We start from the raw sequence: 17,938 nt of genomic DNA, 5'->3' as shown, positions 1-17,938 counted from the left end.
ATATCAAATCTCTAATGGGAAAGGTTAAGGTCCAGAGTATAACTTGTTTATTTGTTTCAAAGTACAGAGATCATTACATGAAAGTTACAAATTTCAGCGCTAACTGACGCTGCTGCAACTTCCGTATACAGAGCCGGAAAATATGTTAACAGCAACATGATGTGAGCTTGTGAAACAGATATATAGCTTATTACTTGGAAGTATGCTTATATACACGTATGTCTATATTATACATCGACGTGGTACAATAAATGAATGAACCAAAATGTGGAAAATCTATCCTAAAAGAATTCTTCCTACAAAGAATTAAAGAATTAGGGGACCTTCGCCTTCTGCTGAGTTGCTCATGAAAGTCCGGAAGTGAATCCAGGTGACAGTGAAGCTTCAGAGTTTCTCTCCACAGAACCTTATACGATGTTGTCTTATAAGCAGACATTTGTCTTGCCTCCCTTGAATTTGTACACCAAGGAAGGAGTGTAGAAGAAACAATGTGAGCAAACTCACAAAATGAGTGTGATGCTGCGGTTGCTCTTAAAATCACCGTCCATCCAAAGAACCATCATTGCACTGGAGAACAAACCACTTTTCAGCAGGCTCAAATTCAAGGGATTTGCTGAGAAATTCCAATTTTTCGATTAGGTGGTCCATTGCAGAGTTAGCATTGTGCTCGAAATCTTCAGCATTGACTCACATGTACGAATGAGTATTAGTATCATTGCACATGCACTCCGGAACAGGGTACTTTGTGACATCTTTTCCAACTCTACTACTCCTGAGGTCTGGCTGTCCTAAGGAATCTCTGTGCAATTCCTTTATGATCCTATTGAACTCTGCTTCAGGGAGAGAAGAGTTCAGAAAGTACGGAAGCATATGCCTCTTGTCTGGGGTTATATACTTCTTGTGGCCAGCATAGGCACGATGTCCCTGAAAGAGAATACAAAACTTGGTGTAAGTGAAGTCTCCATCAATTTCGATAAGCAAACTATGTAAAAGAACTATTAGTATGATAATTTCATATTGTTCGTCTTCCATGCATATTTTCTCAACACATATTTCTTTTTGTTGCTCCAAATTGGAAAGGCCTCAATGACACATCGCTCATATTTCAGATCAGTTGACAATGTGAGATCAGTTGTGCATTTATCCAAGCATTTCATTTGTTTCACTAGATTTATTTTGAGCATTTCGTGCATTTATCTACGCATTACCGGTTAACTTGATGTATTTTGATCATATTTGTTAATTGTTTTATCTAGCATATAGTATATACATTTACTAAAACAAAAACGAATAACTATACCTGCATAACATGGCCCATATTTCCCCCATGAGAAGGCATGAAGACATCACTATTCTCGGAAACTATATAATCAATGGCAGCCATGACAGAAGCTCTGTTTGCAAAAGGTTCTAGTTCACCAGGCAAAGCAAGATCTTCCTTGTTGTAAAAATGGGGAAATTCTTCAATTAACGGTAGTAAGGCTTCTTTTCCACCAAAAGGCTGCCCGCCAGCCCAATATATTCTTGCACTTTTTGGAGCTCCAAGAGCTTTAAGCAACCTAAAACACAAGATTTGGTTTGTCAGAAAACTCTCTGCTACAAACAAAAAAAATAGGAATCTATTTGGTTTAATTAAAATGCCTAAATGTGACTATCATACCTGGTCACCTCCACGGCATTCAAGGGGCAGAGACCTGCAAGTTTTCTTTCATGGTAAGTCATGTTTGATCTTCCAGTTAGGAGCTCTGGCCGCCGTATCCTCTCATTGTAAACTATCTCATCATATTCAGGACTCAAACCAGGAAGACAACCGGTCCTCACCCATACGTCCTTCTCCATTCTTAAATGAAGCGCAAGGTAAGGACCCTTATTGCGCATCCTCTCCGCAAGCTTGTTACCAATTCCCAAAATTGGAGGAGCAAACCTCAATGCATGAAAAGCAACCTGAAGTCAAACAAGGAAGAGATTACAGTCAGCTGTCTATAGGACCTTGTTCCAATTCTGTAATGAAACAAAGTCAGCTAGCATATACAAAAATAAATTATAAACATATTTAGCGAATTACCTTGCATCGAAGCTTTTGAAGATCAGAGGGAAGATCCTTAGAGAGCCTTGAATCCAAGCCTCTTAGAAGCAGAACCCCTTCTCTTTTAATCTGCACAGAAAAGGAGGAATTAGCATAATTTATAGTGCCAATTGGAATTCCACAGGAAATTCGTTTGTAAAACCACAAATAACAAAACCGATAAACAGGGTTAAAAAATCATGTTACGATATTAGACACAAGGAAAATGACTTAAGCATGATCAGAAAACTCTGAAATCGTCATTTGTTTTATATAGTTAAAATGTTCGGCAGCACATAAAGTTTATCTGCAGTCTGCACATAAGGTTTACATAATAAGTACAATATTTTAGTCACAAAGGTTGGACTGGACGGCTCTTCAATTGTGTTACCACGGCATGGTTAGACTATATTTCTAACAGTTAGAGCTATTGAGGGCTTCCCATGCTATTGTAGCAACACTTGTAGACTAAAATATGAGAACAACAGTTAGAAAGCTGACATTTTTCGTAGGAACGCACCAGCAAAAACAAACAACCAAACAAAATTTTTTTGGTGTCACTAGGCCCACAAATAACAAACTAAACAGCTGCTAAAGCATCTTTTCCTCTATTCCATATTTCCTTAATTCAAATATTTAGGAAAAACAACCGGGTTGCTTCAATGCAAGCACAAAGACAGCAATGATTCTTACCCTCTTGTGATAATGAGACCGAATCCAATTAGGCGAAGCATGTAGAGGAGTCCGTTTCTCTTCCACTGGCCTTGTCATTATATGCGTCGATGGTAGTGCAGAAACTATCCGAACATCGTCAGCAAGAACTTCCTTAAAGTGCTTCAAATCAAATATATCAGAAAAATCACTGCACCCATCAAACGAAACACAGAAAATCAATTTCAGTCTCCTAAGCAAATATATTGCAACATAAGCTATTCATAAACCAACAACAACAAATCCTAACTATTCGTGGGGGCGGAATCGGATAATAAACCATTCTAAAAAGGAAATATAATAATTTAGCATAATTCTATGAATCATGATACACAACAACACGAACTCATTGAATCCAATAAAAGGCAAGTAATTTAGTGAGAAAAATGTGAGTTGAGTTGCAACATTGTATACCTTTCATCTCCCCAGATGACATTAACTTGAAAAATAGGAACCACCAGAGCAGCTCCAAGAATCCTGGCAATAACGACAGCATCGACAATCTGATTCCTCTGCTGGTTCATCCCACCAGAAACCACAACAATCAGGTATTTAGTCCTGTCCTTCACTATCCCCTCACTAGCTTTCTTATACTCCGTCGTCAAATCCAAGCACGGCCGATACCTCAAACCATCCGGCTGCTTCCAAAACTGACTCCCATCAGCTTCCTCTCCGTCCTTCCCACTGTTTGGCTCAACCCCCACCTCTGATTGCAAAACCCCACTCGAAATCAACGGCTGGGATTCGCTCAAAACCTCGACTTGGTGGCTGTTTTCACCGTTTGAAGCAAAACCCATGTGTGATTTTAAGTACCTATTGGAGACCAAGTCATGGAGCTGAGTTGTGGAACATGGGTATGGAGAGTACGGGACTAAACGGTCGAGATTGAATCCCAGCTTCAGCATCCCAAAAATTCCAAAGAGGAAGAGGAAGAAAACCCAGAACTTTGGGGTCCTGTAGTTGCTGAGCCAGCTCAAGCAGCTGCTGCTGTTGCTCCTTGAAGATTTCTTGGGAGAAACGAGGAGCGATTGCAGAGAAGAGGAAGACAGAGAGTTGATAATCTGAGAAGGGACTGAAATATAAGAAAGCTTCTTGGTGGTGCTGTTGTTCTTCGACCTCGCCATTGATAGGCTGAGAAACTCTGTAATAACTCTCTCTTCTTCTTATTTGAAGAAAGAAAAGAAAAAAGTTGAGATTTTTTTATGGGTTTATTTATTTATGAGATTCCTTCACTCGCATTGACCACTCGGAGGGAGAGGGGGAGAGAGAGAGAGAGAGAGAGATGGTGTGAAACAGGCGGCGGGAACGCGGAAGCCTGAGAAGAATCGTACGCGTTAACGTTTATATTTATGAAAGAACAAGGGGTAGGAAAGGTAAGCCCGCAGCTTCGCTCTAAACAGAGAGACTTCAGCTGGTTTATTTATAACGAAAACTAATGAAAATGATTTGAAAACTTTGAGTTTTAATGATAAGGATAAAATAAAGGGTAAAGTGAATAGTACCAAGATTGACTTTTTAATGTAAAAATGTGGTTTTTCGTTAAAGTGAACAGTACCGGGAGCTTTTCGTTAAAGTTCCCTTATTTATATACAATTGGCTAAGTGGGATGTGAACTATTAAATCCTGTCCCTAACTTTGTTTAATTAAGTTTTTTTTTAATTTTCTGACAGGAGGACTCTATCTAAATACATTATACATGGTTTCTGATAAACCTTTTTTTTTTTTGGCAAAAACACATACCAGTGATTATATATACACACAATGTCATATTTGCGTTACTAGCTGCATCAGCAATATTAACGATATCTTCCTAACAAATGACTTTATTTAGCACAATTTGTTGAGCAACCTATTTAGAAAGTAAAAACAACTATATTCACAAGGAATTCGAACATAGAATTTCAAGATTCAAAAGTAAATAGTTATATATATATATATATATATATATATATATATATATATTTGAGCTACAAACATCCTATTGTTTTATTATGAGATAGTTTAATAACCGTTTCGTTTTTAATTTTAATTTTTTTTAAAGTAAAAAATTGATTGAAAACTAATTTTAGTTTTTTTTAGTTTTCACAAATATGAAAACTAATAATTGAAACAAAGTTTGAAAACTAAAAAAAAAAACTTCCAGTTTTCAAATGTAATTACAAAATAAATTTTAATTTATAAAAATAAAAACTGATATGATTATTACACGAATTTTGTAAAAGATTTTAAGGTAATGCTAGAGAGACCAAAATGTAAACCTAATGATGTGGTTGTTGATGACTAAATTATTAACTAAATATCAATTAACATACTTATTTTCTATTAGTAACATATCATTTAATATGCAAATTTGATTTTTCTAGTATTATCCTTTTATACGTGTTTAATGGTTGTATTTTTATTTGGATACAAGGAGTCCAATATTAAACACATGGTTAATTGACCAAAAAAGAAACACATGGTTAATTAATGGTATAAGCCGAGCAACATTTTGGCATGGGTCAACAAAATTAAGTTTCAAGTTTATTTACCTAGTTTTTTTTTCAGCAACTGTAATTATTTGGGAAGGAGTGAATTTAATTTTATAATAATATAGTTCAAATTAACTTTTAACGAAAATCGAATTTAAATTTTTTTACTTATAAATAGAAGAATTTTAATAAATTGTAATACTAAGGTGCAGTTTTAAATTTATTTTAAAAAGGGAGGGACAACTTACATCTCGAGGAGAATGCGTGTCGTGTTGTAGTATAGCCTGCTGGCTAAATAAACAAAATCAAAGGTGCAGTCAGTCAGGAGAGGGAGAGAGAGAGAGAGGGGGGGGGGCACCACCATGTGACGTGACTCTTCCGAACAACCTGGATTATTATTGGTCTCTATGCCTAATGTCCCTCCCAAATCAGACCAATAGGGAGCTATAGACCTATGACATACCCAACTCCTTCCCGAAGCTGCCCAACTGGCACTGCTCTGCTTTACCATGCTGGCGTACTTTTCCACGTGGCAGATAGTGACTTCTCAATTCCCCTGCCACATGGGATTTTCCTTTTTCTTACTTTAATGCTCACCTTCTGTTGTTGGGGTTTGATCATTTACTGGGGCCCAAAAAATTACTTAATCCCAGATTACATGTAGAGTTGGATTTTGGACAAATAAAGAATGGATAATGAGATGTTTCTTTTGGCTGTAATTAGGGGTGGATCTTTTAGCTAAATTAGCCAATCGAATTGCAATTGTACTATACCGATTTTGTATCAATTTTTTTGTGTCAATCAGTAATGGTACGGTGTTATACCGTATCGAAATTTTGTAGTACGGTTTGGTAATAGATACCATTACCACAATATTACGGTATCGTGCCAAAAATATAATATAGAACACATATTTATAATATATATGTATATATATTTATAATATTCCAATAATTTGAAAATAAAACCCTACTTATATTAGCATTGTTGTTTGTGACTTTGATCTCTTGAGTTGGTGGAAATCAAACACAAAAGAGTTTCAAATTCTTGTACAAATAGCCAAATATATCTTTGCAATCTACACTTCTATCGTTGTTAGTGAAAATGCATTTAGTTTAGGGAGGAGGGTTGTGGATCCTTTTAGGGCATCATTGACTCCTAAAATGATAGAGGTACTAGTGTCTACTAATGATTGGCTTAGGGTGGATGAAGTAAACTTCAACAAGGAACCAACGGAAGATATGCTTCAATTTAACAAGGAAATGGAAGAAGTGAAAACAAGTAAGATATGCTTTAAACTTTTTAGTAAATTTGTTATTAAATGGTTTTCAACTTTAATTCTTCTTGCTACTAATATGTTTTCTTTGTTTGTAATGTAGGTTTGACACAAGTTTAATCTTTCAACAAGTTCAATGTCACCTCCAAAAGCTTCGACATATCAAGCTTGAAGAATTGATCAATGAATTTTACTTTTTGAAGTTTATTTCCAATTTTCATTTGGTTTGAAACTTTAACTTCTATTTGGATTATTAACTTCTATTTGTTTTGGTTCGTAACTTCTATTTGGAATGTAAACTTAATTTTCATCATGAATCTTGATGCATCATTTGAATTATTGTGTGTGTGTGAATTGTGAATGATAAATAATAGATGAATTTAGGCTACAATGCATGAGATAAAGGTACCCAAAAAAAAAAAGTTTTGCCCTTGAATTGGGTTAAAAAAACAAAAACAAATTTTGTCCCAAAGCAAAGTGGCAATTACCATTGTCATACCATGTCAACCGAACTATTTGGCAATACCAAACTTCGGTATACTGAAGTTTGATACGGTAATAGTAATAGATTTTGCCAAATTGAAAGTTTGGTATGGTAATTGGTACGAGGGTTTTGGTACAGTAACCGTACCGAACCCACCCTTAGCTGTAATCGGTTTACGAATTCAAACCTTATATTTGAGTCTAAATATGAAGTCGATCATTTCCAATTTACGGGAGACAAAATTTATATTTATTTTTTTTGAAAATAAGATTTAAATTTGGTTTTCAATATGAAATTTGAGTTTAAGATGGACCCTATGCCAACAAGAAAGATATTATTCATCCAAGAAAAATAAGATTTGAATTTTGAGCACAATAATTTTCAATGCACATAATCAAAACTCAAAATATAAGTTTTAAAAGTCCAATGTTTTCTTCTCTAATGCAAAGACTTAAATCTTAAAATTCAAAATATAAGAACATAGGTTTAAGAACACAAGTCCTTGCATGGAAGTAGAAAAACAAAAATTTAATAGTTACAACCAGATTGTCTGAGGCTAATCCCTAATCCCCTTAAAGACGATTATTTTAGTGGTGCAAATTTAATAGTTACTACCAATTATTGAGAATGAAACTATTAGCTAGTCAACATAGAATGGCTAGAGAGATCAAGAAAGATATATAGAATATTGACTTGTATAAATTTGTGTGAAGAAAGGACATTATTTCATATATAAATCAGTTCTTGATAAAACATTCCTCTTGTTAATGTTTGAAGAGGTTCAAAGTGAAAATCTCCCCTCCCTTGTTAATATAATAAAGTTAATATGATATAATTATATTTAACAGTGAGAGAATAAACTGGTTTAAAATCATCATCAATAAGATTTTTCATTGTGAAGAGGAATGCCACTATCTTTATGTTTAAAGTAATCCAATTTGTTTCTTAAAAAATTGGCCATAAAGACTTATGATTCAATTGGTTAAAAACGTTAAGTCATGTGTTAAACATTTTAAGTTCGACATTATCTTTCTTAGTATTGCAAGTATAAAAATATACGATTAAACAACTTTTGTGAGTGGTACATGGGTGAGTGATGTCAATTTACCTTACTTGTAATGATAACATGGATCTATAATTGCATGTACATTCTTAACCACTACTCAACACGCACTCATTCATCATAATTGGGTAATCCATGACAATTGTAAAATGAATGGGTGGGGGATTTTGAAAGGGACAAGTTCATTCAAGGTGATTATTCAAGATATATCCTAATATGAGTCCCGATCCTCTTTGTGAGGATCCCGATAATCCGTGAATTTTGTTCGTTCATCGTATATCATGCGATCAGAAATCATTTTAAATATTTTTATTTAAAAATAAACATAAACAATATTTGACAAAAATTGACCGCATAATGTACGATGAACGGACATAATTCACGACTTTCCAGAATCCTCACCAAAAGGATCAAGAGAGGATCATGTTGGTCCTAATATATTATCCTCCCTCAAACTCCCAAACGCAAAAAATAAAAGTGAAAAGCTCTTCAAATCAAACGTACAATACAATCATGTTTTCTTGTTCATAAAGTAATTAACCTTATTCATCTTATTGATTAATTAACAGAAATTATCAGTTAATTATGAGTGGGTGATTGGTGATTAAACAACCAAAGTGGAAAAGTACCAAACTGAAATCTCAAGCCATGACATGGACCAGTTGGAGTATTAGGAATTACGGAGTGGGGCCCACTCGGACTGTAGCAATAAATGACGACTCACTCTCAGATTACGCTATTCTCGGTCGTTGGTCAAAGCTCATAAACCTACATACCCACCTCGGCGGCTCCAGCTGTGCCTCTCTCGTGTTGGACGTCTGCGTGGCCATCTTATTCGCATGTCTTTTTCTCATACCAGAGTCTCACTCTCTCCCTTAAGGTTCCAATGATGGCTTCTCTCCACATTCGCAACAGTCACCACACTCTTATTATATACTCTTCAAACTCACATAAAGTCTCTACTCGATATAATCTCTTACGAGAGATTGAAGATTCAAAGCTTCTTATTCATACCATTCGAAATAGATGCATTATTGAAGGCTATTATTGAAGATATTTGTAGCTCTTTTTTTTCTTTCTTTTGTCCACATATTTAACGGAATCATATTCATAGAGAATACAAACTTATGTTATTACTAGTTTAGCACACTCGCCTATGAAACATCAATATCTTGAACAGGTCACAACCTTTGACAACTCTTCTTGTGTTCATGTTTGATTGTCTAGGTTCTAGTTGCACTCGAGGTTTATTTATCTAATGTGATCTACTTTCTTTTTCTTCTACTTGAATGGAGAAAATTCCGGCGAAGGAAAAAATGGCGCACATGCCAATAACAATTACAAAGAAGGGAGAAGATTTCGAAACTATTACATTAATTTGAATGATGGAGAGTTTTGAACATTACTTACGTATTAAGTTTTTTAAAGTACATCGTACATGCACTTTACGTGCGGGAGTGTGTTTCGAAGTGCGAGTGTGTGAGTTCATCATTATAAATTTATACAAGTGCAAATCCATTGGCCATAATTTATAAGAACATTGAAACTTCTTATACAAGTGCAAATCCATTGCACTAATTAATGTCAACTGAAACGCCAATGCACTAATGCCAACTGAAACGCCACATATCTCATATGCCAATTTTTATTTATTTATTTTTATATTTTAAGGAGAGTGGAAGAGTTCAAAATTATTACAATAATTAAGGAGAGGGGAGAGTTTGAAATCATGATGCATAAGTAGAAACTGAATACCATATCCACTAGAATATTGGACCACAAAACATATATCTCATATCTCATCATTTGTGACACATTTCTCACCAAGTATGATTGCATATACCAAATATGCCAATAGACCTTAGTGGACCTCGATTAAGTTTGTATTGTTTCAATATTGAATGATGCATTCAAAATTTTTAATTTATGAATAATTTTCAACTAGAAGAAGTTGTTTTCACTTAAATATAGGTCTTATGTTCGATGTATAATAATTTTGTATTAATACCTTGTGAAATACTAAGGTAGTGACATAGCTTTATTATCGAAGAATTATCTCGTTGTGATATAGAATAAATGTAAGGAGAAATTAGGTTCTCATCATTCTTTTTACTACTTCATTGATTAAAATCCTATTCATTTTTAATTTTTGATCAATCTCCTTAGGTATTAATAACATCATTAATTATTTCAATAATAAAATATTTTTTATTTCTAAATATATTCATTTAATGTTAAAAATGTTACAATTAGTATATTTATGTTTATAACTAAATTTTTTATCACATATTTTTAGTTCTAGTTTGTACCCATTTATAATTTGTACTAATTTTCTTTTCAGTTTTAATTTGTACCCATATATTAATTTCTTTTTGTGCCCATATTTTTTAAAGTTTTATTTGTATTTGTACCTTCTTTTTTTTTTAAATTTATTTGTACACATTTTTTATTTTTGCCAAATGTACCCAAGCTAATTATATGTACCCATTCATGTAATTTTTTCAAAATTTTAATCTTAAAATGTACTCATTCTTAAATATACCAATTTGTTATATGTAAAATGTACCATTTTTTTTATATAAAATCTATTCAATTTTTTTTCTAATCTATTTTTAAACTTATATGGGTACATTCTTTTTTCTTTGATTTTAAAATGTATCTGTAAGATTCCACATCGCCCAGGGGTGTGCTCCTTATATGTTCCCAGAAACAAAACCATGAGGGCGTAGTCGGGGCCCAAAACAGACAATATCGTGCTACGGTGGTGGAGCAGGCCCGGGATGTGGTGGACCCCGGGCCGGGATGTGACAGTATCCATGTCAAGTTTAATAAAAAAAATTTACTAATGTTATTAAGCCTAATATCTTTTTTTTTTTTGTGATTTTGAAGAATGTACCCATGTTTTGATACAATAATTTTTTGGTTAATTTTGATGAATGTACCCATGTTTACACACACACACACACACACAATAGTATATTTATATTTTAATATTTTTAATCCCACAAATTATGGTTTTTTATTTAAAATCTCATTTATATAAACAACTAAAATTTTTAATTTTTAATTTATAGTAACGTACATAGAAATAAATTATCACATTAATTTCAAGGACTTCGATCAAAAATTGAAAACCAACAAGGTTTCGATAAAAGAATATTTATAACTAAGGACCGCATCTAAAGTCTCCCTAAATGTAAATACGTGGAAGACAACAAATGCATATGATTGAATTGACATTCTTTTACAATAATACAACATTAAAATGCAAGGTATGAAGAGGAAATGCTATTAGGATTCGCCTTTGCCCTTGCATATATATTGTAGTGATGAATCGTGTCATGATTCATGACCAGCTAGCTGCTATAGAATAATTTGTCAGCCGTCCCATTGGTGCCTGTGGTCTAGGTAGTTGAGTCATATATTCTTCAGTCATACACGTCAAGCCAACCAACTACGATTTCATCATGCATGTAAGCTGCAGCCTGCAGGAGGTAAGTCTGAGATGTAGTGGATAGATGAAAAATGCTATAGATTCATCAGGACACTAACAATCCTCCACTTGCGAAGCACTTAATTATATATGATGCATTTGCATGTGTTTTATTGTTCTACTTTCATGTAAAGGGGAGAATTTTAATTTTTAGAGCTCTTTGTTGCGGCATACCAAATACATTTCTTTTTTTCTTTTACTTACTTTTTTCGCAACACACTCTTTGTTTTTATTTTTATTTTATTTTTGTCCAAAAACACTCTTTATCTCATTCATGGTTGTGGTTGGTAAAACGTGAGCATCGATCCATAGTTTCTGACCCACCTTTTATTTTCATAATTTTTCTTGGTCAATTTGACATATTCTCTAGCTCTCGCATGCCAAATGAGGCCAATTCCCTCATCATTTTATAAAATTATTAAGTTATAAAAAAGATACGTGTGACAAAAATAAATTGTAAATTTAAATGACCTCAAACTCAGTATATATATATAAAGGTGAAGTGCCGATTGAGTCACTAAACTATCACCTTAGTGAAAATAAGTCCCTAATCATTAAAAATTACTAATTTCATCCCTACTATTATATTCAAAGTTATTTTATCCAATTTTTCGTCAACTTAAGTCACTTTATACACTTTAGGGTGTAATACCGTCATTTTCTCGCCTATAAACCGTTAACATTTCATATAAGTTGCGAATTTAACGTTTTATTTACCCTTCAAAGTTAACTCCATACATAATTTTTTTAATGAAAAGTTACCAATCTACCCTCCAATGTGTATCACATGCAAGTAACGTGACTTAAATTGATGGAAAATTGAATATAGTAGCTTCGAATATAATACTAAGGATGTAACTAACATATTTTTTTTAATTCAATGACTGATTGTTTTGAAAAAAAAAAAAGTTTATGGATTTAATTTTCACTCAGGTGATAATTCAATGACTAAATTGACAGTTAACCCTATATATTATGTGAGGATTATCTCAATTTCGTGAGACTCGCCAGAATTTATTAATAAGATTTCGACGTGGTCGTTTAATAGGCATACACACACCGATATAAAACAAGTAGTTTTCACTTTGATTAGAGTTTTCCATCTCCGTCTCGACAAAGATAAAAGCAGAAAGACTTTTCTATATGTGCAAACTCCAAATGTATGCTTCACTATAAACAATTTAAGATGCAAGATGGTGGCAAATACATGTCTGAATTAAAATAATATATGGTAGTTTAAATGTAAGGATCATAGCATTATTTAAGTTTATTGTATATTGTGAGATATGCAAGCATGTTCAATATTGTAATCTTTAGCATAAATAATATCTTATGCTAAAGAGACTGATTCTGATTAATTAATCTGGACACATTCTGGTCTCTTCTTATTGATTGGACGTAGAGAATAATCGTCATATAATTCCATTCAAAGGAATAAAAAAATATGCATTAGGATTTAGTAGTATTTCTTTTATTGATGACAAATTCGATATGTAATTACGATGTCATATTGTGTGGCTTGTTCCAAATCGTCAGCTACGATGTCAATCAAAATCTCCCACCTTCAATATCATTGTATGAAAAAAAGAACAAAGAATATTATATCTATCAAAAACATATTTTTGTATCACTATTTTTATTTCTTTTCTCCTATACATACGATCATTAATTTTTCTTCTTTTTGTTCTACCATATGTTGCTGGTTATTTGACCTATATCATAAATAATATAAGAATCAAGTTGTAATTGTCACTGCTTAACAACTCTAATTATATGTGTCCTAACCATTTTAGTTTCTATAAATAATTAAGATATCATTTGGGTGGTTATAACTAAAAGTACTATCTGTACAACCAACCCTACCTAGCTTAACTAATTTATATGAATTATCGTTTCGAAAGTGAGAGACTGAGAGACTCAGAGTAGGTGCAAAAGTCATCGCTTCCTAATAGCTGGTTGTCTCCGTGTGCTAATTAATTTGTGTCTCTGGCTTTCCTTCTGCATCTTGCCAAAGATGTAACAAACTACTACTTGTTGGTTCAACAATAATATAACTTGAGCAACTAACTGATATCCACAATGGCGGATGCACATTGAAACCAAAGTAATCTCAGAAATTTGAAAAATATACATGTGAAGGTCTTCCAATGACTCTTCAAATTTTTAGCAATCCAATCGTCATTATCTTTCTGATGGAGTAGTACTCACCTAATTAATCATTAAAACAAAATTAATTTTATTATATTAACCAAATATGGGGGTTGTTGAGTGGTTAAGCTCATATACGAATGAGAAGTTGAACAACCAGGCTTTTAAATAAAAGGAAAATCAGAGTAGAGAAGATGTGCATAAGTATTATTATTATTATTATTATTATTATTATTATTATTAGTTCTTGAAAATTACATTTCTTAGAAGTAGTTAAGGAAATTGGCAAGTGGAGCTGCCTCACCTTGCCATTGGAAAAAAGGTAAAAACCTGTACCATTAACGCTACAAATTCAACCGTAATCTTTACATACGATTTCATCACTGAACAAATATGACAATTTCTTTCTTGAAGACGAAGGTATCATAATGTTGACTTAAATGGCAGTTGCAAATCAAGCATTAGTCGTAGGTCGCCCTTCCCCCACCCCACCGTTATTGGGATCCCACCTGGCCATAAATTTTACACCGGTGTAACATTGTCCCTCAGACATCCACATGTTCAAGTTCAACACAAGGTGATCAAGGCAAGTGACATTTCGTGTGCTTATCAGACGGCATGTTATTCTTCATATTGGCAATAAATTTTATGAAGAAACCTCAATTTCTTTAAGCTTGGCTTCAAATACTTCTTAGACATCTCGAATGTGGAACAATAGTATTGATTATTGGGTCCACAAATTCCTCATATGCACCACTATCAAATGGCAAACCAACTCGCCTCCTTTCCCGGCTTTCCCCCAACCTCCCGAATGGAAAATTTGTGATTTTTTGCCTCCTCTTGAATAATAGATAGCATTCGGGCTTTTAATTAGAAAAACAGAAAGAAAAAAATTATAATTTTGGTAGCCCCATTTTTGTACGAGGAGAAAAAGAATGTGTGGTTATCAATTCTCATATGTTTTGACAGACATGTAACTTGCAATGAAACGTGACACCAAGTTATTTCAAAATAATAGTTTGGCACTTTTTCATACATGTGCAAAGCTTGTGAACTAACCATGTTATCCTCCATCCCAATCTTTCATTGCTCATCAAATATATATTACACTATTTGAAGTGTAAATTTAGCAGACAAGGCAGGGGAAGTGGGGGACAGTGTTCTTGTTTGTATCAAATTATCAATACAAAAGTGTGTGCCAAACCTTGAAGTTAGTCTAAATGATCACGAGAGATGGATAAGGTAAGTTAGATTTAGTATAGGTTCAGGATTTAATTCATGCTTATACATGTAATTATATAAAAGAAAAAAAAAACATAAAAACGAAGAGTTTGAAGAATGATTTGACAAATTAAAGAGGATAAGATACAGATGTAAATGAGTGCTAACAAGGAACCAAACCAAAGCAAACAGAGATTGCTTTGAATCGAGTAGCTAGAGGAAACAAGGCAAATGCCAAAAGCCTGATCGATCGACCCATGTTTCTTACATGTGAGTCTTGTCCCCCTCTCCATGTTCATTTATTTCATGTTCGCTTCTAGTGGCTATAATTTCTCATCCCATTTTGTTTGGCTCTCGGACACTTTTTTGGTTGCATGATAAATTTTTGTCCCTCAAAGATGTAGCAACTTTTAATTATTTGATGTACTACTTTTGGTTCCAACTAACTTCTAAACCCATACACCACGAAAATTCATCTCATCTCCTTCATCATGGAAGGGACTTTGATCTCCTAAAGATAATTATAATACACCAAAGGGATTAAGAAAAGTAACTCATAGGTGCATGAGAAAGTAAAAATTTAATTAAGCATAAAAAGTTATAAAGTCAAAACTTAATGAAGGATCAATAGTTTGCCTATATTACGAATGAATAAGCTAAATGAGTGAAACCCATCTGGTTGTCACGACTCTAGAGTTTTGAAGGTCGGTAGCGTTGTCGCCCCTCAACTTTTGCTCTAGAATTTGGGGGACGTCAACGTTATTGACCCTCAATTTTTTTCCCTTGGTTTTGGGCTTTAATCATACTTGTTGTTTTCAATTTCTAAGATTGTTATTTTCTTGGAAAATTATATTCTTTAAAAAATTATATTTTTGAGGGCTAAAATTGTGCCTAGAGCTTTTATTAGCCTTCCGTGGTTAGAGATGACCTTAATCCTACGGTTGAATAATATTTTTCTTTACTTGTAAGTAAGAGGTTTTAAGTAAGAATATAGTGGTGCAAGTTTGATACTAATATTTCTCGGAATTGGATCCGCTCCGAACCTTAGTGTCCGGAGCCTAGGGATCAAATCATCTGGGCCGCTGATTGGTGTGTAAAAGAAATTAGTGCTGTTGATTTTGTGTGGTGGGCCAGGAAAATGAGTTAATGGGGACCGTTGGATTGAATTTGTGTGGCCCAGATGAATTGATTCCTGAGCTTCGGACACTAAGATCTGGAGCAGATCCAATTCCATATTTCTCCACCCCTTAGTGTATATATATCACTGTATAAAAAATTATTAAATAATGTAAGTGCAAGGATCAATGTTTTAGATAGATGTAGTATTTCCTCCAAGATAGAGGGGAAAAAAGGAGATTCCATATGTTAGCCTAGTTGGGCCTTATTTGTTGGCACCTCAGACGTGCAATATGGCCAATTGAATTGGTTTCCATTTTTGGTAATAGTAGGGGTCGAATCCCAAACGTCACTACTAACTAGAAATCAACCTGTACTGGACCTAACAAAGAAGCAGCTTTATCATCAAATGCTGGTCGACCTTTATCTACCGGTTGAGTTTCGATCGAGTAAGCAAGGAGCCTGGGCAGGTCAAAAGATCCTGCACGCTTGACCAATTTTAGCGCAAGTATGGGTGGTTCCTTCGTATATGATTTGCTATAAAGGCAACACAACGATATAGTTGCCTCTTGGTTATTGAATTCCTTGAATCAGGAGCTTGTTGTATTGCTATACGCTAGTTGAAGTTTGGGCTGATCTAAAGGACTGGTTTTCACGAGGTAATAGTTAACGAATATTTGATATTCAACGTGTGATCAATTATTGAACATATCAATAAATATCCTTGTAACGCTGATGTTTTCCTAACCAAGAAGAAAAAAGTTGAATATAAGCAGGAGCAGCAATCAGTTTCTTAAATAGTACACGACTCAAGAACAAGTGATACAGTTTCTGATGGGTCTCGATGCTATATGTGACCAGACCTTAATGATGCAAGAAGAGAAAAAACATAATATTCTGTCACGTAGATGGAGGAAGTTTGGTCTTCAAGTAATGAGTTATTGAAATACTCTTATAACCTTATTCCACACTCTTGCACCATCAATCATTTGAGGAGGAACATCTTAAACCAATATGCAGAGTACTTGAGGTACCTTTTCATTTTATTTTTGTAGTCAATATAAGTGAGCCCAAATCGAACAGTGTAGCCTGAGTCCCATTCATACACATCCAGAAGCGCCCATGCAAAGTATCCCTTCACCTTAACGCCCTCCCTGCACACGTATTGAATTAAACTTCAACGCCGTATCAAAATTTGAATTGACTTGCAATGTATATATTATATGTGTGTTTTGCTTTTTGATTAGTTAAATGTAGTTGACACCATATCCGTAAATCCTTTGTACTAACTTGATGACTTTCGAAAGATATTGAAGATGTTGATAATGGTATCTAATCCTGATACTATCCTTGAGGGCAGTCTTGAGCTATTATTTGTCTCTCCAACACCTACAAAACATCAAAGTTTAACATTTCAAATTCATATAATATATATAGCATCAATTATGCGAAATAATTAATTTGTATACAATACCATTTTCGGTAATGTAAATCTCCGGGTTGTTGTAATTTTCCTTTATATGCAGCATAAGCTCTCGAATTCCCTTTGGGTAGATGTACATGTTGTGCTAGGACAGCACCAAACTCTTTGGAACCAACTCAAGTTAACCCACAAGAAATTTATCAAATAAAATGCAAGAACAAAATATTAAAGACACCAAGATTTTAACGAGGTTCCTCAACCGTCAGTGTAACTGGAGTACGTCCTCGGAGCAGTAGGAGCTCACCCAATAATCCACTATCAACCAAATGGGAGTTTACAAAGTGTTGGCAATCTCACAACCCAAAACCCCAATACACCCAATAACTCTCACTCACCAAAGAAACAAATAGCGAGGGAAATATAGTGAATAATTTCCTCTCTATACAAAGCTCAAAGCTAATACACAA

At 34.0% G+C, this 17,938-nt stretch overlaps 1 protein-coding gene across 1 annotated transcript in view; it reads right to left on the bottom strand.

The window, feature by feature from the left end:
- Positions 1 to 24: 24 nt before the first annotated feature.
- Positions 25 to 17,938, bottom strand: part of LOC126628680 (O-fucosyltransferase 20-like) — a 79,101-nt gene continuing 61,187 nt past the window's right edge. Inside the window, exons 2-7 of the mRNA XM_050298461.1 lie at positions 3,191 to 3,926; positions 2,759 to 2,927; positions 2,066 to 2,155; positions 1,661 to 1,944; positions 1,301 to 1,559; positions 25 to 924 (exon numbers count right to left, since the gene is read on the bottom strand). Of these exons, the coding sequence (XP_050154418.1) occupies positions 688 to 924; positions 1,301 to 1,559; positions 1,661 to 1,944; positions 2,066 to 2,155; positions 2,759 to 2,927; positions 3,191 to 3,900 (1,749 nt within the window). The 5' untranslated portion in view covers positions 3,901 to 3,926 and the 3' untranslated portion in view covers positions 25 to 687. The remainder of the gene's footprint in view (positions 925 to 1,300; positions 1,560 to 1,660; positions 1,945 to 2,065; positions 2,156 to 2,758; positions 2,928 to 3,190; positions 3,927 to 17,938) is intronic.

Source organism: Malus sylvestris, chromosome 7 (assembly GCF_916048215.2).
Source record: "Malus sylvestris chromosome 7, drMalSylv7.2, whole genome shotgun sequence".
In the NCBI taxonomy this organism is placed as follows: domain Eukaryota; kingdom Viridiplantae; phylum Streptophyta; class Magnoliopsida; order Rosales; family Rosaceae; genus Malus; species Malus sylvestris.
This window is presented reverse-complemented; position numbering and strand designations above follow the sequence as displayed.